We start from the raw sequence: 22333 nt of genomic DNA, 5'->3' as shown, positions 1-22333 counted from the left end.
TTGGGTTTGGCATTGGGTTTGCGTGAGAGAAGGGGAGGGCCAAAGTTGTGCAAAGTCTTAGCAGTACGGGCAACTGGAAGGATGCCTGGCCCAGCCTGGAGACCTATAGATAGAAATTAGGGAAGGCCGGTAAGACTGGGCTGAGTAGAAGCTGGCCCAGATGAGACTAGAGCAAGGCAGGATTAACTTTGCAAGGGATCTCTTGAAGGTGCAGGGAATTGTAGAACTGAGCGGGCGGTGCCTGGGGAGGACAGAGCGCGGGTTGTGCGCTCCGGTTGCAGAAAACTGATTGGCTCCCGCGCGAAGGCGTACTCAGCGCCTCCCACTCTGCTCTTAGGTGTACAGCAGTATGGAGCAGCTGTCGCAACACGAGCCCAAGACCCCCGTCTCAGCATCAGGGACCAGCAAGCGGGATCCAAGCGCTAAGGGCCCGGAGGAGAAGGTGGCCGGCAAGAGGGAGGGACTGGGTGGCCTGACTCTGCGTGAGAAGACCTGGAGAGGCGGCTCTCCAGAGATGTAAGCAGAACTATAGAGGGGCTCGAGGGCGGGGCCAAATGGGAGTGTTCCTCATTTGATCTTCCCGGTTCAGTAAGCGCTTCTCAGCGTCTGAAGCCAGTTTTCTGGAGGGAGAAGCCAGTCCCCCGCTGGGAGCGCGCAGACGTTTCTCAGCACTTCTGGAGCCCAGCCGCTTCACTGCCCCTCAGGAGGATGAAGATGAGGCCCGACTCCGCAGACCTCCTCGGCCCAGCTCCGATCCTCCTAGTTCACTGGACACACGCGTCTCCAAAGAAACAGCTCAAGGAGAGGGCACATCTACCCCCGGAGAACCCGAGGCCAGTGAGTGCCTTCTCCAGCCTTTTCCCAGTTTCCCATGGGCGATCTATTGAGCATCCATTTAATGTACATGGTACAGTTTATGCATGACCTCAGGCACTATTCATGTACCTATCTATGGGTATTACCACTTAGAGCGCCTGCCAGGGTTGGTGAGGCTCAGCGGCAGAGCCTCTGCCTAGAATCTTCCAGTGGAAAACCTGGGGGACATGGCTTAACACCCAGAATTTAGTGCGCGCTCTCTCTCTCTCTCTCTTTCTTTTTTTTTCTCTCTCTCCCTCCCTCTCTCTCCCTCTTCTCCCTCCCCTTCTCTGTTTCTTTTTCTTAGGAGCACCCAGGGTTTGGAGCGATAGCTCAGTGGTTAAAAGCACTTGCTTCTCTTTCCAAGAACCCAGGTTCGGTTCCCAGCACCTACAGGGTGGCTGTCAACCATTCATAGCTCCAGTTCCAGGGAATCTGACACCCTCTTCTGACTCTGCAGGCTCTGCACACACGGTGCATATACATACGTGCAGGCAAAACACTCACTTATAAAATAAATATAAAAGGCCGGGTGGTGGTGTCGCACGCCTTTAATCCCAGCACTTGGGAGGCAGAGGCAGGTGGATTTCTGAGTTCGAGGCCAGCCTGGTCTACAGAGTGAGTTCCAGGACAGCCAGAGCTACACAGAGAAACCCTGTCTCGAAAAACCAAAATAAGTAAAAATAAATAAATAAATAAATAAACAAACAAACAAATAAGAACACTAAACCAGGAGTGGTGGCACACGCTGTAGCCCCAGCACTTGGGAGGCAGAGGCAGGTGATTTGTGTGAGTTCGAGGTCAGCCTGGTCTACATAAAGAGTTCCAGAACAGGCAGGACTACATTCTGAGACCCTGTCTCCAAACAAACAAAGAACACTCACTGTTCTAGGTTGACATTCAGCCACACTGAAGGGTAGTGGCGCTTTCCCTGTGTCAGAGGTTGTGCCACAGGTATTTATGACCTGCTCTGTTAAGCTCAAGGAATAAGAACAGCATGTGAAAATTCCCTGACAAAGCTCTTGTCCTTTGCAGCTGAGCGCTCACATCCAGGTGACCTCTGCCCACCCTCCAAGGATGGAGACCCATCAGGCCCTAGGGCCACCAATGACCTGGTTTTGCGAAGGGCAAGGCACCAGCAGCTGTCTGGGGATCTTGCTGTGGAGAAGCGGCCATCTCGAACTGGGGGCAAAGTTATCAAGTCGGCCTCAGCTACAGCCTTGTCGGTCATGATTCCTGCAGGTGAAGCGGGGTGTCAGGGAACGGGCTCCCTGCAGTTGTGGCAGGACAGTTGTTTGCCCTCAGGATGGAGTAATGAAAAAAACTGCTCTCCTAAAGCCAGGCTTTAGGAGTGAGGAACAGATCCTGGGATCTCAGTGTGAGGTTAGTCCTGATCTCTGACCATCACGGTTTTGTCTGCAGTGGACCCACACGGAGGCTCGCCCCTGGCTAGTCCCATGTCCCCTCGATCGCTCTCGTCCAATCCATCCTCACGGGACTCTTCGCCTAGCCGAGACTACTCACCAGCGGTCAGTGGACTCCGTTCCCCCATCACCATCCAACGCTCAGGCAAGAAATACGGCTTCACACTGCGAGCCATCCGTGTCTACATGGGCGACTCCGATGTCTACAGTGTCCACCACATTGTTTGGGTGAGTCTCATGGGTTGGGGAAGGAAAGGGAAAGGAGTCTTGGGGTGCACAGCGCAGTTTGGGTGAGATTTCTCTTTCCACTTAGTTCTCCAACCCCAGGTTATTCACTATGCAAGAGGGAAAATAATGGCTATTTCATAAAAAAGTGAGCACAAGAAAATGTGGAGCTGTCTTATCAATCTTTCAATCATGTCTCTGTTGGTGTACAGCACGTGGAGGAAGGAGGTCCAGCCCAAGAGGCAGGGCTCTGTGCTGGGGACCTCATCACTCACGTTAATGGTGAGCCTGTGCATGGTATGGTTCATCCTGAGGTGGTAGAACTAATTCTGAAGGTGAGTGTAAGGGATGGCCTTCGACAGGTGGAGGGTGAACCAGGCTCCAGGAGCCTGTAACAAATGAAGTTACCCTTCCTTCTCCCAGAGCGGCAACAAAGTAGCTGTGACCACCACACCCTTTGAAAACACTTCCATCAGGATTGGGCCTGCCAGGCGCAGCAGTTACAAAGCCAAAATGGCCCGTAGGAACAAGAGGCCTTCGGCTAAAGATGGCCAAGAAAGGTGGGTGGGGCCATAAGTAGCTTAACCTTCTACCAATGGGCAGTGTTAAAGTGGGAGGAGCCCAGACAAGTACCTTAGGGGAAAGAGCAGTGTGGGGGTGGGGGGAGCGGAAGGCTGGGAAAGTGGGAGGAGCCAGGAAAGGAAACTATTTAAAAGCATTTTGAGTAAGCCCTTGAGCAGGTTAGACTTGTTTCAACAGGATGAGGAAGGAGCTGAGATAAAAGTTTACTATCGGGCTGGGCAAGGTGGTGCATGCCTTTAATTCCAGCATCCCCAGTCCTCAAAGTTCGACAGCATCCCGCTCTACACAGCTAGACACTGTTATAAATAAATAAATAAATAAATAAATAAATAGCTGGTGAGGTAGCAGACTCAGGCAGATCTCTGAGTTTCAAGGCCAGCCTGGTCTATAAAGTGAGTTTGAAGACGGGGCTATGTAGAGGGAAGCTGTCTCAAAGAACCAAAACAAACAAAAGGTTACTACCAAGTAAGACCGAGCCATGTGGGATACAATTAAGCAGACAAACTGGGGAACCTCCACTTGGGAGGCTGAGGCAAGAGGATCTCTGGATTTTGCTAATGGTCTGTGTGGACCTATGAAGTAAGGGAAAAAAGAAAAGGAACGCAGCCAGGCATTATTTAGTGATGTGTGTTACTACAAATGCATCCTTACTTCCAGGATTTCTACTAGTGAGTCGACACAAGTCACCTATGAGGTCTCTAGGCCATATAACCATATGGGAGTTACATGGTGTGGATATTTGGAAATGGTTATATATGGGGCATGACTGTAAATTCTCTCATAGATTGGAAGAGTTAAGGGAGAGGGTGGGGATAAGAGAGTGTGTGTGTGTGTGTGTGTGTGTGTATGATTGAACCCAGGTCTTCATACCAAACCACTTCTCCAGATGCAAAAGGCTTATTTATTTTAGTTTTTAAAATATTTTAATTATGCCTAGGCTTGTGTCTGTCTGTGACTGAGTGCAGTTGCCTCTGAAGGCCAGAAGAAGGTATTGGTTGGATTGCCTGGCATCATGAGTTAGCTGGCTAACAAAGGCCCTCAAGAGCTATATACCCTTCTAACCAGCCGTCCATGGCTCCAGCCCCAGAGACCAGTTTTGTTTTTTGTTGTTGTTTTAAATTTGTATTAGGATTTTGATTGCTTCTGTTTATGTGTACCCCCATGTGTGCCTGATGCCTGCGGGGACCAGAAGAGGGCGCCAGGTTCTTTGGAACTAGAATTCCAGGTGGTTGTTAGATGCCACACAGGTACTAGAAATTCAACTCTGGTCCTCTGGAAGAGCAGCAACTCTTCCAGAATCATCTCTCTAGCCCCGAAGAGAACAGTTTTGAAAACTGCCCATAGGGGCGCATGTCTTTAATCCCCCTGCAGAAGCAGGTAGATCTCTGTGAGTGCAGAGCCAGTCCGGTCTACCTAGAGTTCTAGGGTAGCCAGAAGTATATAGTGACCCTGTCTGTGAGAGGAACAGAGAACAGAGACAGAGAGAGAGAGTGTTTGAGTTTGGTCAGGACTTGAGTGTGGATTTGAATGAAGGAAGTGAACTAACCGGAAAGGGGTGTGATTAGCTGTATGGGAGGGGCCATTAGAGTTTCTCTGGATGGGCTTTCTTGCCTTGTACCCTGGCCTTAAAAGAGAGGGCATGGTCAAGCAGAACTGAGCCTAGAGTTCTGCTTTCATAGACCGGTTGTAGGGCAAGGGGAAATGCTAGAAAGCAGTGGGCGGTTACTGGGCTGTCCAGAAGCGGGAGGGGGGCGGGGGGCGCTGGCAGGGCAGGACCCAGAGTTCCAGAGTTAAGAAGAGATGTGATCTTTTGGTATTTGTCCCTCAGCAAGAAGCGGAGCTCCCTCTTCCGGAAGATCACAAAACAGTCAAACCTGCTGCACACTAGCCGATCGCTGTCCTCTCTGAACCGGTCTCTGTCGTCCAGTGACAGTCTTCCCGGCTCGCCCACGCACGGACTACCCGCACGCTCGCCCACACATAGCTATCGCTCCACACCTGACTCCGCCTACCTAGGTAGGTTCTGCGCCTGCGCGGGGTAGGGGACTAGGGCACTGAGGTGCTCAGAATGTTTGCACCTTCTCTGGCCTGCAGGCGCCTCGTCACAGAGTAGCTCCCCAGCTTCCAGCACGCCTAACTCCCCCGCCTCATCCGCCTCGCACCACATCAGGCCCAGCACCCTGCATGGGCTGTCACCGAAATTACACCGCCAGTACCGCTCAGCGCGCTGTAAATCGGCTGGCAACATCCCGCTGTCACCTCTGGCGCACACACCATCCCCGACGCAGGCGTCGCCGCCACCGCTACCAGGCCACACGGTGGGCAGCTCGCATACCACGCAGAGCTTCCCTGCCAAACTGCACTCATCGCCGCCTGTCGTGCGCCCGCGCCCCAAAAGTGCAGAGCCACCACGCTCGCCGTTGCTCAAACGAGTGCAGTCCGCAGAGAAGCTAGGGGCTTCGCTGGGAGCAGACAAGAAGGGCGCACTGCGCAAACACAGCCTGGAAGTGGGTCACCCTGATTTCCGAAAGGACTTCCACGGTGAGCTGGCTCTGCATAGCCTCGCCGAGTCCGATGGTGAGACGCCTCCCATTGAGGGTCCTGGGGCGACCCGGCAGGTCGCCATGCGACGCTTGGGCCGCCAGGAATCACCCCTAAGCTTGGGCGCGGACCCGTTGCTACCCGATGGTGTCCAGAGACCTACGGTGTCAAGCAAGGAGGATTCCGCGGGAGGTACAGAGGCTTGCACTCCACCTCGCGCGACAACCCCTGGGAGCCGGACCCTGGAGCGTGACTCGGGTTGCACAAGGCACCAGAGCGTGCAGACTGAAGATGGCCCAGGTGGGGTGGCCAGGGCCCTGGCCAAGGCAGCGCTAAGCCCAGTACAGGAACATGAGACAGGCCGGCGCAGTAGCTCCGGTGAGGCAGGCACACCCCCGGTGCCCATTGTTGTAGAGCCTGCTCGGCCAGGGGTCAAGACCCAGACACCTCAGCCTCTGGGCACAGACTCCAAGGGATTGAAGGAACCTGTAGCCCAGATGCCTCTGGTGCCTAATGCCCCAAGAGGCCAGGAGCGCTGGGTGCTAGAGGAGGTGGAAGAGCGGACCACACTAAGCGGACCTCGCTCTAAGCCCGCCTCCCCCAAACTCTCTCCTGACCCCCAGACTCCAATCCTAGTCCCAACAAAGAATGTACCCCGCAGTGCAACTGCTCCAGTCCCACCTGCTTCCCTTACGGTCCCAGGCACCAAGCCTGAAACAGGGTTGAACTCCCGGTGTCCTGCTGAAGCTGTGACTCCTGCAGGCTTAACCAAAAATGGGGCACCCAGCCCTGCATCTCTAGGTCCATAGCGGAGCAGGCTTCCGGTCCTGTGCTGTACAGATGCCTGTATACATATGTACACATATAAATAAAGTGCCCGTGCTGCCTGAGATTCCTGGGGTTCACATTTCCTCTCTGGGACAGGGAGGGCCCTTGGTTTCTCAAAAAGTAGGAAGGTGGCTTTCAGTAGAGCCTTCCTATGTCCCATCCACTGGCAATTCCACACATGGTAACAGCTCTGGGCAGACCTTGTAAGGAAGGGGTGTCCCACCTCAGGATCGTCTGTGTCTTAGGATCCATCTGAAGAGAAAGGTTAACAGTCTCAGGCACAGAGTTTGCTGTATTAACAACCTCTAGAGGCATGTTGTGTTGTCCAGTTTGCAGCAGACAGCCAGAGAGAGGTTAAGGCACTGTTAAGGTCTCCAGTTAGGAAGGGGCTGAAGTGGTTGGTATTCAGAGTCACAGCCAAGGCAGGGGGTGTGGCTCAGCAGCAGGGTACTTGTGTCTGTGGCAGGCCCTGGGTTTAACCCACCAACCAACAGATTCAAGTCAAAACTTAGTCTCTGAGTTTTCTTCCACCCCTCACCCCCACCCCCCCCACCACCCCCCACCCCCCAGCTCCTTGAAACAGTGTTGCCCTGGCTCTCCAGGAACTCTCTCTGTAGACCAGGCTGGCCTGAAACTCAAGAGATCCACTTGCCTCTACCTCCCAAGTACTGGGATAAAGGCTAGTCCTGACCCTACCAGGCTAGACCCAGAGTCTTAGTTCTTTGCTCTGCTGGGCTTTCAGTTAGTTCCCCTCTCCACAGGGCTTGTAAGCTTTCACCAGGGACTGGAAGGCCTTCCAAAGGGAAGGCAGTTGGGTGCACAGTGTGCCCCCACCTCGGTGTGTCTCTCCTTTGTTTCGATTCATGTCGCCCACACAGGCCCAGGGCCCTTGAGGGGCCACACACCATTTGGAGTGGTCCTCTGTGGCACTGAAAGTTGGTCCAGATGGGCCAGGGAATCCTGTCTGAGTCACATCCAGAATTTGATAGGTCCCAGAGCAGTTGGAAGGCAGGATGCCTTGAGAATTTTGCCAGAACTGGACCTGTAGGTTGGTGCCAAGTGCTGCTGCCAACCAGCCGGAGTACAGGTCTGCAGAGGAAGGAAGGTTGAGGTGAGGGCACTGATAGATTCCTCAGTACAACTCAAATGTCCACTTTTGAGATGACAAGAATCTAAACAGCCCCTATCAACAGGTTAGGTCAGTCTGCAGGCTCAAGCCTTTAAATCAGCACTGAGATAGTAGAGGCAGGTGGCTCTCTGTGAGTTCCAGACCAGGCAGGGATACACAGTGAGAGCCTGCCCCCACCCAAAGGGAGTCCTTACCAAACAATGTGCTATTTCACAACCCACTAAGGGAGACGTTAATATTAATCCTGATTTTTCAGATGCACAAACAGGCCCAAGTCGTATCCTATACTGCACATCCAGAAACCAACATTTGAACCTAGGTTTGCTGGCTGATTTTGAACTTTCATCTCTGCCCACAGTGCTGACGTTACAGATGTGTTCCACCTGCCCAACCTGTCTGTTGACTGTTTACTATTCACGGTTATTACTATAATAGGACTCCGAAAGACAGTTGGTCTCTAAGTGTGCTTGTCCTCGGGCCTGGGGATGCCAGGGACCTCCTTCTACAAAGAAAGTGCTCTCCCTCGGCCCCTCAACATCAAGGCTTACCATCTCCAAATTCTCCAGATTTGGCAAAGCTCTGGAAGGTGGCCCCAGCTTGGGAAGTGAGTATCACACTACTATTCCAGGGCTCACGGAGGACATGGTGGCCTTTTATCACCTCCTCTAGGTCAGGTAATTTCTGAGCAAAGATGCCTTCCAGCTTGTGGTCATAGACTATGGGATAGGTATAGGTCAGCTGCTTGCCTGGAAGACATGGTGAGGAAAATGTGTGAGAGTGGTTACTCAGAGGACTTTGAGACTTAGCCCCCTTCAGTGACTCTACTCACCAATCCTTGCAAACTCAGTGAAGGGGACGGACACACAGAGTAGGGTCTGGCCGTAGGTTCGAGCATTAGGAGGCCAGCTGTATGCACCAGAGGACGCAGGGGGTGGGAATCGAGGCACACTGTGGACCAGCCAGAAGCCCCCTTCTTGATCCAGGAGCAGGACACCTGAACCAGAAGGAAGGGGTCAGAGAAGCTGCTAAAAGTCGGCCCCTCAAGCCAGCGTCATCTGCAACCAGGTACGTGGTCTCAGATGGCTGGGGTCTGAGAGCAGGGAACGAAGGCCAAGGTTTGACAGGGCAAAACCCAACCCTTCATGCAGGCCAAAGGTTAGTCAGGGTAGAATTTACAAGAAATTCAGGGTGGCTCCATGACCACCAGTTCAAGCCTCTCACCCTTCGTATGCCCATGGCTGGAAGTGTCCCGAGCTGAGCTGGGCTTAGGAGGTTGGTCGTTGTAGAGTAGAAAGGCCAGCTAGGAGAATGCACAGAGGCTACATAACTATCCTCCCTTCCCCGTGGGACCCACCACAGTGTCCCAGCCCGGGTTCCACAGCACTTAGTCACCTGGCTGGAGTTCTTTTGGTACAAAGGCTGCAGGCTGAGGCCCAAGGCTCCCTTCGAGCTGTTGATGTACCCTACACCGTCTTGCCATCCCTCGGAGTTCTGGTCCATGTATTTATACATCAGACCCTTCCATGGCGTATCCCCAGATCCGCTGTGCGCCGGCAGCTTGTATACCACGAACCTGGAGATCCGGGAAGACAGGAGATGGGGGAGAAAAGAGATCTGAGGTTTTGCGGAAAAGCGCTTCAATCCCAGTGCCCGCGCCAGCTCTCACTCAATCTGGGGACAGTTCCGCGACTAATTGCTCACCAATCCACAGGCTGCCCGGAGTCCCCAAAGCAGCTCAGGGCTTCGGCAGGGACCCACAGCAGCGCGGCCAGCAGCAGCGAGCTAGGTGCTGCCATGAGGCGACAGTGATGAACTCTGAAAGTCCCGGCACAGCCGGGTCACGAGATTCAGACTAAACTTCCCCTAAAGACCGAAGAGACCTGGGTCCCGGCTTCGCGAGGGTGGAGAGGAAGCCGGCCAGGCCCGGAGCGGAGGCGGGGCTTCCTATGGTGTTGTCCTACCGGTGAACCCCGCCCCCTCCACTGTCCGCCCCGCCCCGTCCTCCGGCTTTTGGCCGACTCAGCTCCAGATAGGCTTCATCCGTGGACACGCCCCTCCCTTCGGCACTGGCTGTCACGTGACTTCTAAGACGCTCCAACTTCTGGGTTTTTTGTTTTTGTTTTTTTCAAGTTCTGAATCAGGAACAAATCTTCCTATTTCTTTTCCATCACTGCTCTACAACTCTGGCACATTAAAAAAAAATTGGTGGTCTTGCCCGCGTGTGTGTTTGTGCATCTCTTGTGTCCCTGGGCCGGTCCAATTCTTTCCTTTCCCCGTTTTTGTTTTTGCTTTTTTAGACAAGATCTAATTACGTACCTCTGGCTGGCCTCGAACTCACTGATATCTGCCTGCCTCTGCCTCTGCCTCTGCCTCTGGAAAGCTTTTTAAAAGCATGTAGCAATTTTCCCTGTTTTTTCTTACTGTATCCTCTGACCTCTTAGTACTGTGGCTGACCCTTGAACTCCTGATCTTCCTGCCTTTACCACCCAAGTGCTCAAATCAAGAGGTGTCCGAGCACATCGTACATATGTGTAAATGCACGATGCAAGTGGGGAGCAGGACAATGTGTGGGAGCTTCTCCTTCCACCGTCAATTTGTGGGAGCTTCTCCTTGCATCGTATGGGATTTGGAGATCAAACTCAGGGCATCAAGCTTGACAGCGGACACCTTTACAGACTGAGGCATCTATCGGCCCTTCTCTTTTTTAAGACAGGATCTCATAGTAGCTCAGGCTAGCGTGGAACTCTCAACTTTTGCTTAGCCTCCTGAAGGAGTCCTGGGATTATAAATATGAGCTGTACTCGAGCTTTAAATTTTTTTTTTATGTGTAGCTGTGTGTGTGCCTTTGGGTGTTTGTGTATATCAGGTACAGGCTGTTTGGACACCCATAAGTGCTAGATTCCTGGAGTTGGAGTTACAGGTAGTTATAAGCACTGTGTGGGTGCTTGGACCAGAACTCAGGGCCTCTGCCAGAGCAGTAGATGCTTATAACCATTGAACCACCCCAGCCCTCATGCTTTTGTTTTCTGGCAAGCTCTCACTCTATGGCCCCAGGCTAACCTATAACTTACTTATCCTCCTGTCTCAGCATCACAAGTGCTGGAATTCCTACCCAGCTGGGTCACCCTTGCTAACTTGTTTTCTGCACCCTCTCCCTGTCCATTCTGCAAGTTTTTCTAGCTCCACTCATGATGCTGACCGAGGAGTCGCTCAGGTTGTGACAAGGCAGGAATACAGCATTTGCTGAGCATGCTACCACAGACTGACTATGTGACTGGGGCCTTGACTCCTGATCCTCCTGCTTCTACCTTCTAAATTTTGGAATTACAGGCCTGAACTACCATAGCTGTGGCAGGTTTTGAACACTACATAGACCAGGCTAGCCTCCAGCTGAAGAAATCCACCTGACTCCCTAATGCTGGGACTAAAGGCCTGCACCACCATGCTGCTGCTGCTGTTGTTTTTAAAGATAGGGTCTTTCTGTGTAACCCTGGCACCTAGCAGTCCTGGAACTATTCTGTAAACCAGACTAGCCTCAGACTCAGAGATCAGCCTGCCTCTGCCTCCTGAGTGCTGGAATTAAAGGTGTATACCACCACTCAGCTTTTTTTCCTATCTTTTAAAAAGACAAAGTCTCTAGATTATATAGCTCTATCTGACCTCGAACTCAGAGACTCACCTAGCTCTGCCTTCCAAGTGCTAGGATTAAACATATATACCACAACGCACAGCTGGGCCTATTTTGTTGTTGTTGTTGTAAACTTCTTGAGACATGAAGAAAACAAACAAACAAAAAATATTCAGGAGGCTGAAGCACAAAGATCCCTGAGTTTAGTACCAGCCTGGTCTACAGAGTGAGTTCTCAGAAGTCGAAACTATACATAGAAACCCTTTCTCAGAGAAAGAGAAAGACACACACACACACACACACACACACACACACACACACACACTGACTAAATTTTCCAGGATGATCTTGGTCTTGTTCTGTATTACAGGCATGTGTGAAATTTACAATCCTCCTGCCTCAGCCTCCTACTACATCAGCTGGGATTACAGGCCTAAGCTACCTCTGTGACTATGACTCACTTTGGCTGAGGAAGTAGAGAAGTGGGGCATGGTCACCCATGCCTTTAAAATCAGCACTTAGGGGGCTGGAGAGATGGCTCAGTGGCTAAGAGCACTGACTGCTCTTCCAAAGGTCCTGAGTTCAATTCCCAGCAACCACATGGTGGCTCACAACCATCTATAATGGGATCTGATGCCCTCTTCTGGTGTGTCTGAAGACAGCTACAGTGTACTCACATACATTAAAAAAAAAAAAAAAAAATCAGCACTTAGGAGGCAGAGGCAGGATGAGAGGACAATCTCTGAGTTTGACGCCAGCCTGGTCTACATAGTTTCAGGCCAACCAGGGCTACATAGTAAGATCCTATTTTAGGAAAAAAGAAAGAAGGGCACAGATAATATTCCTGAATATCTCATCACTGGCTTGACAGGATTGTAAGGCTGATGGAGGAGAGTGCTAGGGTGAGGGGAGGGGACGACGGAGGAGTGTCATCAGAAGTGAATGAATTTTAGAAAGTTTAGTGTGTGTACAGGTAAGTGTATCACCTGCCGAGGGACTCAATGCACCTCGAAATTCCCAGCTCCATACTAGAGTGAGTCAGACACTGGTTTTATATGGAAATTTTTTATAGTGAACACCGCAATCCCAGCTATGGGCACAGTGTGAAGCTCACTTCTGGATTGTGGGAAATCTCATCTCATTCCATCCACTTCCTGGACTACTTAGGGTCACTCCCGTGCTGGTCTAGGGGGTCCATCTGAGTTGATTTATTGGTGGTCTGTATTTCTGGGTCTGTGGGGCCATGCGTGTGGTTCCCTGAGGATTTGTGAGGTTTCTGTTGAAGGCTCCTTCGTATGGTCTTTCGGTAAGTTCTGGATCTGTATGACTGTAAGTCCAATGATGGCCCATCCTTTGGGAAACAGTCCTTGGATCCACTCTTATTTCATCCCCAGTCCTTGTGCAGGATCACTCAGAGGTGACGCTTCATGTGCAGAGCTAGGTGGTCAGAGCGTGCAAAAGCACGTGGGCAGAGACCACAGCAGAAGGGGCGATGCCCAGTGTGCTTTCGGTAGTGGCGCGTCAGTTCGTCAGAGCGAGCGAACCTCCAGCCGCAGCCATCCCAGGAGCAGGCATAAGGCTTCTCTCCTGAAGAACAGGAAGCTATAAGTACCACCCTCCAAATAGCCCAGCTCCAGATGCTCAGATCTCTTGCACACTTGATGAAGTGGAGCCAAGTCTTAGGTGACATATCTAGCCCGCACAGTTTAAAGGGTACGCAGTCCTGCCCTCTGTGACCCCGAACCTTTTCTGTATCTACAGCTGCAATCCTGCAGTTTTCTCATTTCCGGTCTCCTACCCCACTTCCTAAGTTCGAGTTCCCTGCCCGAGATGGATCCATCATTGTTCTTTGTTCTCAGCGTTGCAGCTATCTCTTGTACTGGCAGAGCTTCCAGATGATATCCAGTCTTGTTCCTGAACTTGGTCCAAGGCCCTGTCTCTAGCGATTCCCCCTCTTCCCATTATATACCTGGTGCATGCCCTACCATGCTTGGGAGGCCCGAAACTGTCTTCCAGTCCTGGAACGATCCCGATTCTCTTTCTAGGCCCTGTCTCCCAGCATTTCCTTCTTTTCCTGTGACCTGCCTTATCTCTGGGACCTCTGTCAGTTGCCCCTGAAACTGATTCTACTTGAGTGTCTTAACCTTCTGATGCCGGACGGTTCCAGCTCGAGCATGTAGGTGAATAGTAGCTATATCCTGAGCTCTGGCATTCCAAGCTTGTACCCTCCGGGGTTTACCCCTCTAGTTTCTCCCACGTGCCATTCATTTTGCTTTCTGCTCTTCTCCCATCGCTAACCTAGGTCTTTCACATCCGCTTCTAACACTGAACCCCCCCACCCCCACCCCAAAATGTTCCCTAGGTCCTCTGTCTACACCTATTTTATTTATTTATGAGCCAGGATCTAACTAAGTATAATAGCCCAAATGGCCTCAAAGTCACTGATATCCACCTGCCTCTGCCTCCTGAGTGCTGGGAGTCCCCCATTTGGGTCTGGAATCGCCGCTTCTAGACTTGACCCAGTGTCTCTGGTGCAGTCTTCATGACCCCTGGCGCTGAGACCGCCTTTAGCCACGCCTCTGGCCACCCCCGGCCCCTCCCTTCGCTCCGCTACCCGCTCCCTCGCCCGCCCTCACCCGCCTGGCCCCGCCCTCACCTGTGTGCGTGCGCAGGTGCGCCTTGAGGTGCGAGCTCTTGGTGTAGCTCTTCCCGCAGCCTTCGTGCCCGCACGTGTGTGCCGCCTGCCTCTTTTGTGCCAAAGTTCGCCGGCTGCGTTTGGGCGGCGCAGCTCCCGGGGACAAGCCTGCGTCTTCGGCGATCGCAGTGGCCCCGAGTTCTGTGCCCACCGCCCCAGGTCCCAGACAATTCATGAAGGAAGGGGGCGCAGTAGGGCCAGCAGAAGGCGCCGCGAGCCCGCGAAAGAGCTGGAAATGGCCTTGGTACTGTGGCGCGGGGTACAGCGCAGGGTATCCCGACAGCAGCCCATAGGGGGCGCTCGGAGCTGCGGGCACCGCAAGCCCGGCCCGCGGGAAGAAGCCCCCTGCCGATCCCGCTCGGGAATCGGAGAAAACGGGCTGCGCTTTGGGAGCGAGTCCCGAGGCCAGGGAAGGGGCCACGAAGGGCTCAGGGGCTGGGGTTCTCGGGGTCGGGTGCGCCCAGCTCGTGTGATCCTCGGAGCCCAAAGGCCCGGTTACCAACCCTGGGCCACCCGCATAGGTGCCCAGAGACTCGGGCGGCGGGAACTGTGCCACTGGGCCCCCGCTGGGCGCCAGGGCACAGGTCCGGGCAGTGCCAGGCAACTCGGGATCTGGAAAGTTTGTAAAGAAAAAATCCGGGTCCCACGCAGAGGTCACGTCCCTCTCATCCTCCTCTCCGGGAGGGTCCTCCGATTTCAGACTCACGTGAAGGGATGGCCCCGTGGGATTCGGGGGCCCCGGGCCCAAATCCTGCGTCTCCTCAGACCGCCACCACTGCGGGAGGGAGCGCACTGCCTCAATGGTAGGCACTGGGTACCCGGCACTGAAGCAACCCCGGCTGGAAACTTCGTTGGGGCAGGCTGGTCAAGGGTTTACGTGCCTATCGTTAACCCGCGCTGTTCCCCTAACCCACTTCTCAGCTCCAGACAACTCCATTGGGTCTTGCCTGAGACAGATAAGACACTCACCAAGAGCAGTATTCCGGATGCGCCAGGGGGTTGCAGAGTTGAGAGTCAAAGGGACAGCTTTGACTCCGTTTTCCCTAGCCTTTCCCTGTCTTCCCATAGCCCAACAAGATTAAATCTCAAAGGTGTCCCAGGACACCTTTATCTAGACCGTTGTCTCTCTGAGCCTAGACTCTTACGATATAGAGCTTAGAACTACACTTTCTATTTCAGAAATAGGCCTCACCTGGATCTCAGACCCCTAAAACACCTCCCCCAAGGCAGGCTCAGAGGCTCCCCAGCCCCCCAAAAGCCCAGCAGAGGATAGAAGTCCCACCCCCAAGCACTATGCCCTCGGTCTCAACAAGACCACCTGCCCCCCACTGGCCCCACCTTGAGGAAGTCATCCTGGGTGTCCAGGAACTGTCCCAGGGTGGTGAGCGTACTGATGGAGGGTAAGACAGTCTCAGCTGAGGCCATGGCTGGCTGGTGTCCACCCTGGGCCTCAGGCCTCCTCTCTCTCTTCTGCCTCATGGGCTATGAGGCTGGGAAGGTTTCTTGGAGGGCTCCTGTCTGTCCACATCTGATTGGCTGTCTTCCTGATAAGACCCCGGCAAGGCAAAAAGGCAAAGGAGGGGTGTGCATGATATGTGTGTGGTGTGTGTCTTTTTTTTTTTTTTTTTTTAATTAAGGTTTTTCGAAATAGGGTTCCTCTGTGTAACAGAACCCTGGCTGTCTTGGACTGGCTTATGTAGACCAGACTGGCCTCGAACTTACAGAGATCTGCCTGCCTTGGTTTCTTGAGTGCTGGGATTAAAGTTGTGATGTGTCACTTTCAGGAACAGACTTCACCTTGGCCTGTTTAGGAACTGGTTCCTGAAAACCAATCCTGTATGTAAAGTAAGTCCAATGTCAAGGAATAGGGGTTTCAAAGTTCTGGGGTTCAGGTGACAGGTAAAGAGAAGTCCTGATTCCCACCCACCCTCCGCCCATCCCCAGAGGACTGAGAGGACTCCTCTGGTCTGGTCTTAAGTCTCTCTCCTTGGAGAAGGAGTGGGCCAGAAAGCATAGATTTCTTGGGAAAGGTCTTGGGGACCCTTAGAGCTCCCACGGAGGCCACTGCAGCCCGTACCCTCCCAGACAAACAGCAGCAACGGTGCTAATGGCAGGCCTTGGCACCAGCTCTCTTTCAGGCATTATCAGACACACCAGATGTTTCAGGCCGCTATCAGGTAGGGGGCCCAGAACAACCATAGCTCTGTTCCTCCTTAAGCAGAAGAGCTGGGGGTTGGTGCCACAAATTATCTTGGCTTTGAATTGCTTGCGTTGTGTTGGGGTCTGAGCTGTTTAGCAAAAGGAGTCCCCTCAGGTCAGCCCACCCTTGGACACTGAGGACCCTCACTGGCGAATAAACGGAGCTGAAGGGGATGGCCATGAATCTTACAATGTGGTGGGATGGGACCCAGGGATGGGGCCACAGCTAGTATGCCATTCAGGAGAGCTCAGCTCTGACTGTGCCTAACCGATTGTTGCTTGTGCCCCCCATGGTAGATGGCCCGCTATTCCCATACTTTCATTCTGGCGCCATGTGAGTCAGGGTAGAGAAATGAAGTGTCATATGAACCGTAATGTGAGCACACATAAACCATCATTGCTCAGTGTCCATAGAGGACATCAGATCCATTATAGAAAATGGTACCTAGTCAGGCGTGGTAGTAGATACCTTTAATCCCAGGACTTAGGAGGCGGAGGTTGGTAGATCTCTGTGAATTTAAGAGGTCTGTCTGGTCTACATAAGTTCCAGGACAACCAGGGCTACATAGTTAGTCTCTGTCTCAAGAGACAACAAGAGTAAAACAGTTCTGGGGACTTGGCTTTATAATTGAGTGCTTGCCCAGTACTAATTTGTTTTGTTTTGTTTTGTTTTGAGACAGGGTTTCTCTGTGTAGCCCTGGCTGTCCTGGAACTCACTCTGTAGACCAGGCTGGCCTCGAACTCAGAAATCCACCTGCCTCTGCCTCCCAAGTGCTGGGATTAAAGGCGTAAGCCACCACCGCCCGGCGCCCAGTACTAGTTTTAAAAGCAAGGCTCAAAGACCTAGGTTCAGATCACCCGCACAAAAGCCAAGTGTTGCTTGCTGTGTCTAAGACCATCGCTAGACAGATGGAAACAGGACGGTACCTGGTGCTCACTGGATAGCCAGCCTAGCCAATCAGCTCTAGTGTCAGACCCAGCCTGGGAAATAAGGTAAAGAAAACTAAGGAAGAGACCATCAACCTTGACTGCTGGGCTGCATGCATGCTCAGGCACACATGCAGACACATGCCACACAATCAGTGTTTTAAGATGAGTAACCCAAGGAAAACACACACCAATGGAGGCAGGTAAGGCAGCCATGGAAAGGGCCGGGTAGTGGTGGCGCACACATTTAATCCCAGCACTTGGGAGGCAGAGGCAGGTGGATTTCTGCGTTCGAGGCCAGCCTGGTCTACAGAGTGAGTTCCAGGACAGCCAGGGCTACACAGAGAAACCCTGTCTCACCCCCCCCCCCCAAAAAAAGGCAGCCATGGAAGGTTATATATTGTATTATTTTGTCTATACAATAGCCAGAACAGGTTGGCAGGACTAGCACTGAGTTAGTGCTTCCCAGAGGCTGGGCAGGAGTGTCTGGTAGGAGACAAAGTCCCATTTGGGAGGATAGAAACATTCTGTAAATCAATAGAAGTGTTTGTCACAGGACACTGTGAAGCTACTTAGCCCACTGAATCTGCATGTATTTACTTATTATTTATTTATTTATTGTATGTGAGTACACTGTTGCTGTCCTCAGACATACCAGAAGAGGGCATCAGATCCCATTACAGATGGTTGTGAGCTACAAACAAAGAAGACATTTTGTTGGGGCTTGCTCACATTTTCATAGGTTTAGTCTGTTATCATGGGTGAGCACGGTGGCATGCAGGCAGGAGCTGCTACGAACCTCAAAGTCAACCCCCAGTGACACACTTCCCAATCCTCACAATCCTTTCAAGTCAAGCCGCTCCCTGGTAACTAGGCATTCAATATATGAGCCTTTGGGGACCATTCTGAGGTTTTCTGTTTGTTTCTGTTTATTCAAGACAAAGTCTCTGTGAAGCCTGGCACTTGCTTAGTAGACTAGGCTGGAACTCTCTCGAACTCTCTCTGCCTCTGGAATGCTGGGATTAAAGGTGTGTGCCACCGCCATCCAGCTATGGGGACTATTCTTTTTATTTACTTATTTATTTATATGAGTACACTATCACTATCTTCAGACACACCAGAAGAGGGCATCAGGTCCCATTACAGATGGTTATGAGCTACCATGTGGTTGTTGGGAATTGAACTCAGGACCTCTGGAAAAATAGCCAGTGCTCTTAACCCCTAAGCCATCTCTCCAGCCCCCTTTCAGGACCATTCTTAACCAAACCTCCATAGAACCTTTGATAGGAAAATTTTTCTTACATAGCCCCACCCGCACCAGGCATAGTCAGATTCACAGGAATTAGGGAGTGGAAGACGCCAAGGGCTGCAGCACAAGGGGGGCGACCAAGTGGAGAACTAGGCAGTGTTGGAAAGCCCAGGGTAATGATGCAATCCCTGTTGTATAAGGTGGAGGTTCAGAGGTTTTTGTTTTACTATTAAGAGTAAGAGAGAGTGTGTCCTCTAAACAAGACCAGTAAGAGAAAGGGGAGAACCCAAAGGAACAGTAAAATACTCAAGCCAGTCTGTTTAGCTACCCAGACCTAGTTCCTCTCCTACCCAAGTGATAAAGTTACTTTTGCTTTCTCTGCAGCTCAATTTTCTTTCTTTCCCAGACCTTCAATCTTTTGTCTCCCAGAAAAAGACCTCAGGATCCCCTAGACAACCACCAGCACAGCATTACAACAGAATCTAGTCAGCTAACTGTAAAGGGCGCAGTCCAGTGGCAGAGCATGTGCTGAGCATGCACCAGGCCTCTGGTTTGATGCTGTGGTTTGAATTAAGGTGAATTATGTGAAGATATAATGGATTTGAGAAAGAGGGAACATCTGTGATATTTTTCAAGAAGGATTTGTGTTACAACATAATATGTTTCAACTCTTAGTGGACTGGGATTACATCTTGTACTTTTAAGTGAGTTGCAATTTGGAATGCCATAGACTTGGGAAGGGACACAGGAGTGCCTAAGACTTTCCTCAGATCTCTAGAGCATAGTCAGGGTAATTGGTGCTCCCATACTTCAGATGTTTTTCTGAAGACAAGTAATATTGTTGTTCTTTACATAACCTTGACCATGCTGGCTTGTGAACAGTCTTCCCTGTTACCAAAGGAGCTCTAATGATAAAAATGAGCCTTGTCCTGCAAATTGGGCTTAGGTGCTAGGCTGCTTAACCACCATGATTTCCTGCTTCAGTTCTTCTGGCATTAATAAAGAAAGCCTTTAGCTAACCTCTTGCAAAGAAATAAACTAATGATAATAATAATAAAACCAAACAACTACAATAATTGAAAAATTAAAACAAAAATTTCCAAAGATAATAGCCACACCCAAATAGAAAACCACCAAACAGAGCTTCGTGGTCAGTACTGACTAGATACACAGTAGCTAACAGAGAATACAAACTTACAATTAACTATGTAGACAATAAACCATCAAGAGAGCCAGGTGTGGTGGCAAAGGCCTTTAATACCAGCTCTCCAGAAGCAGAGGCAGGCAGTTCTGCAAGTGGCCAGCCTGGTCTACAAAGTGAGTTCCAAGAGAGCCAGAGCTAAACAGAGAAACCTGTCTCAAAACAAACAAAAAGCCATCAAGAGGGCTAGAGGCAAGCCTGGCAGGCTGGCAAAAGCCGTTAATCGTAGCATTCAGGAGGCAGACACAGGCAGATCTCTCTTGAGTTCAAGGCCAGCCTGGTCTACAGAGCAAGTTCCAAGACACCCAGAGAGAAACCCTGGAGGGGGCATGGCTGGAGGCTAGAGAACTGAGCCCTTGCAGAAGAGCCACATGGAGTCTCAAAGATCTGTAACCCCAGTTCCAGGAATCTGATCTTCTAATTTCAGGAGGTATCAGGCACTCACATGGTGCAAATACATATATGCAGGCAAAACATACATACAGCCCCCAGACAGAGTTATTAAATTAACAGGCTGGCAGTCCAAGGACTGGTAAGATTCTACACAGAGCCTTACCAACCTAAGACAGAAATGCATTGCTTTTGATAATGCATATTCCATGACAGGTAAGGAAGGCATTCTTGGCAGACTGACCAGGCTCAGTCTTGTTTATGAAATTAAAAAAAGAGGGAGAGGCGGAGAGCTTTTGGGGCTGCTTGGCAAGAGTCTTTGATATGGGCCAAGGACAAGGAAATGGGCTCCCTGACAGGAATCTGACATTGGCCAAGGACAAGGAAGTAGGTTTCAGGCAGCAATTTGACATTAGGCTAGAACAAAGAAGTAATTTCAGGCAGGCATCTAAATCTTAGGCTAGAACAAGGAGGTAGGCTTCAGGCATAAAAATGACTTTGGTCTAGGACAGGGAAGTAGGCTCAGATATTTTGGTCATTCTGATAAGCCCTTAGAAACAGTGATCATGGGAGTGTTCACAGAACTTTATTGTCTTGCTTGTTCCTTGACTAGTTGTGTCTATTGTATTGGTAATTCCTCAACCTAGAACTAACCTTAATACTTGCATGTAATTAAAAACAAAAAGGAGAAGGGGGATGGGATAGGGCATTTCTAGGGAGGGGAAATGGGGAAGGGGGATGACATCTGAAATGTAAATAAATAAAATATCCAATAAAAATATACATACATATGTGTGTGTATGTATATATATATATGTGTATGTGTGTGTGTGTGTGTGTGTGTGTGTGTGTATAGAAAGTATGGGAAAGAAAGAAAATTGAGCTGCAGAGAAAGCAAAAGTAACCTTATCACTTGGGTAGGAGAGGAACTAGGTCTGGGTAGCTAAACAGACTGACTTGAGTATTTTACTGTTCCTTTGGGTTCTCCCCTTTCTCTTACTGGTCTTGTTTAGAGGGCACACTCTCTTACCATTAATAGTAAAACAAAAACTTCTGAACCTCCCCCTTATATACTACAGTGATTGCATCATTACCCTGGGCTTTTTGAGACAGGGTTTCTTTGTTCAACAGTTCTGGCTGTCCTGGAACTCATTTTGTAGACCAGGCTGGCTTCGAATTCATAGAAATCTGCCTGCCTCTGCCACCATGTCCAGCTATAAGTACATTTTTAAAAACAAATACTTTAAACCCCATAAGACTGAGCTGGGATTGTAGTTCAGTGGTAGAGTGCCTGCCTGCTTATCCTGTGAAAGGCGCTAAGTTTGATTTCCCAGGATGGGAGGGAGGGAGGAGGGAGGAGGGAGGAGGGAGGTGAGGAGTCACAAACACTTCAGTCACACGAGCAGTCATGTCACTCACAGTCAACAGAGACACAGGAACTCAAGCACTGGGGCTTGTTGGGAGGTGCTCACCAGAGAAGACTGCTTAGATATAAGTTTCAAGCCAATAGAAAGTCTTTATTAGCAGGCTGACAATTACACTGAGTGTTCAGGGGCCGGGTGTAGCCATGAGCCTTTTTCAGGGTGAGTTTTTAAGCATAAAAACTATGTCCTAGGTTGAAATACTTCAATTAAGAAGAACAGATAGAGTGAACTGGCGATGGCGAAACGACTAAGACCCCCTCCTGCAGAGGGTGTGGGGGCCCCCTGCCATCTCTCTCTATCTGCAGGTTCGAATCCTGCTCCTTCCTGTTTGTCTGAGTCTCATGGGGGCTGGGGGGGGGGGGGGGAAGTAAAGTTTGGCCTGGTGGTGGTGTCGCAGGCCTTTAATCCCAGCACTTGGGAGGCAGAGACAGGCGGATTTCTGAGTTCGAGGCCAGCCTGGTCTACAGAGTGAGTTCCAGGACAGCCAAGGCTATACAGAGGAACCCTGTCTCGAAAAAACCAGAAAGAAAAAACAAACAAACAAACAAACAAACAAAAAAAAAACAACAAACAAACAGATAGCCAGAAGCAGAACTACAGAAGCCCCAAAGCATGGTTAGTACATTTAGAGACTTTCCCAGAACTGCATGGACTTTGATGGATCAGGCCTTTGGCAGGTGTTTTACAGACTGAATGGCACTTCCATCATGGAGTCAGTTGTGCTAAGGTCTGGAGCCCTGTTACAGGTTTCGGCTGTAAATCAATGCTGAACAACTTGTTTAGTGTTTGTGAGGCCCCAAGTTTAATTCACAGTAGTAGTAGGAGAAGGAAGGCCACAGAAGGTAAAGGTATTTCCCAGTAAGCCTGATGACCTCAGTTCGTCCTTGGGACTCTTATCTCAGTAGGAGTGAGCTGACATCCACAGGAGTGACTTGGTATGCAAAAGTGTGTGTGTGCATATACACAGTAAACAAATACAACTTTTTTTGGGGGGGGGAGAAGGAGGAAACCATGAGGGGTTGGAGAATTGGCCCTA

The 22333-nt window shown here is 50.9% G+C and overlaps 3 protein-coding genes across 5 annotated transcripts in view; 1 reads left to right on the top strand and 2 right to left on the bottom strand.

The window, feature by feature from the left end:
• Positions 1–6519, top strand: part of Mast1 (microtubule associated serine/threonine kinase 1) — a 32815-nt gene extending 26296 nt beyond the window's left edge. For all 3 annotated transcript variants that reach the window (XM_034522411.2, XM_076915532.1, XM_034522410.2), the window contains 8 exons: positions 338–516; positions 590–837; positions 1891–2097; positions 2278–2507; positions 2717–2839; positions 2928–3064; positions 4915–5102; positions 5181–6519. In XM_034522411.2, the coding sequence (XP_034378302.1) occupies positions 338–516; positions 590–837; positions 1891–2097; positions 2278–2507; positions 2717–2839; positions 2928–3064; positions 4915–5102; positions 5181–6436 (2568 nt within the window). In that variant the 3' untranslated portion in view covers positions 6437–6519. The remainder of the gene's footprint in view (positions 1–337; positions 517–589; positions 838–1890; positions 2098–2277; positions 2508–2716; positions 2840–2927; positions 3065–4914; positions 5103–5180) is intronic.
• A 491-nt stretch (positions 6520–7010) lies between these two features.
• Dnase2 (deoxyribonuclease 2, lysosomal) lies at positions 7011–9533 on the bottom strand. The gene is made up of 6 exons (XM_034522409.2): positions 9286–9533; positions 8977–9157; positions 8806–8884; positions 8414–8578; positions 8133–8330; positions 7011–7544 (listed from the first exon to the last, which is right to left on the bottom strand). The coding sequence occupies exons 1-6, from the start codon at positions 9378–9380 to the stop codon at positions 7198–7200; spliced, it is 1065 nt and encodes a 354-aa protein (XP_034378300.1). The 5' UTR covers positions 9381–9533; the 3' UTR covers positions 7011–7197.
• A 2728-nt stretch (positions 9534–12261) lies between these two features.
• Positions 12262–15761, bottom strand: Klf1 (KLF transcription factor 1). Its single transcript, XM_034523000.2, has 4 exons — positions 15630–15761; positions 15246–15451; positions 13869–14682; positions 12262–12799 (listed from the first exon to the last, which is right to left on the bottom strand). The coding sequence occupies exons 2-4, from the start codon at positions 15384–15386 to the stop codon at positions 12624–12626; spliced, it is 1131 nt and encodes a 376-aa protein (XP_034378891.1). The 5' UTR covers positions 15387–15451; positions 15630–15761; the 3' UTR covers positions 12262–12623.
• Positions 15762–22333: the final 6572 nt, after the last annotated feature.

The sequence above is a fragment of the Arvicanthis niloticus genome, chromosome 18, assembly GCF_011762505.2.
Source record: "Arvicanthis niloticus isolate mArvNil1 chromosome 18, mArvNil1.pat.X, whole genome shotgun sequence".
In the NCBI taxonomy this organism is placed as follows: Eukaryota; Metazoa; Chordata; class Mammalia; order Rodentia; family Muridae; genus Arvicanthis; species Arvicanthis niloticus.
The sequence above is the reverse complement of the archived record's forward strand: the minus strand, read 5'-3'. Positions and strand labels throughout refer to the sequence as shown.

Coding starts and splice junctions, on each gene's coding strand:
- Dnase2 (XM_034522409.2), bottom strand. CDS start 9,380: ATGGCAGCACCTAGCTCGCTGCTGCTGGCCGCGCTGCTGTGGGTCCCT. Junction 8,579..8,805: donor CAGCCATGGGCATACGAAGG/GTGAGAGGCTTG, acceptor CTTCTGGTTCAG/GTGTCCTGCTCCTGGATCAA. Junction 7,545..8,132: donor ATCTGGAGAATTTGGAGATG/GTAAGCCTTGAT, acceptor CTTCCTCTGCAG/ACCTGTACTCCGGCTGGTTG.
- Klf1 (XM_034523000.2), bottom strand. CDS start 15,386: ATGAGGCAGAAGAGAGAGAGGAGGCCTGAGGCCCAGGGTGGACACCAG. Junction 14,683..15,245: donor CCCAGGATGACTTCCTCAAG/GTGGGGCCAGTG, acceptor TCCCTCCCGCAG/TGGTGGCGGTCTGAGGAGAC. Junction 12,800..13,868: donor GCACCTGCGCACGCACACAG/GTGAGGGCGGGG, acceptor CCTGTTCTTCAG/GAGAGAAGCCTTATGCCTGC.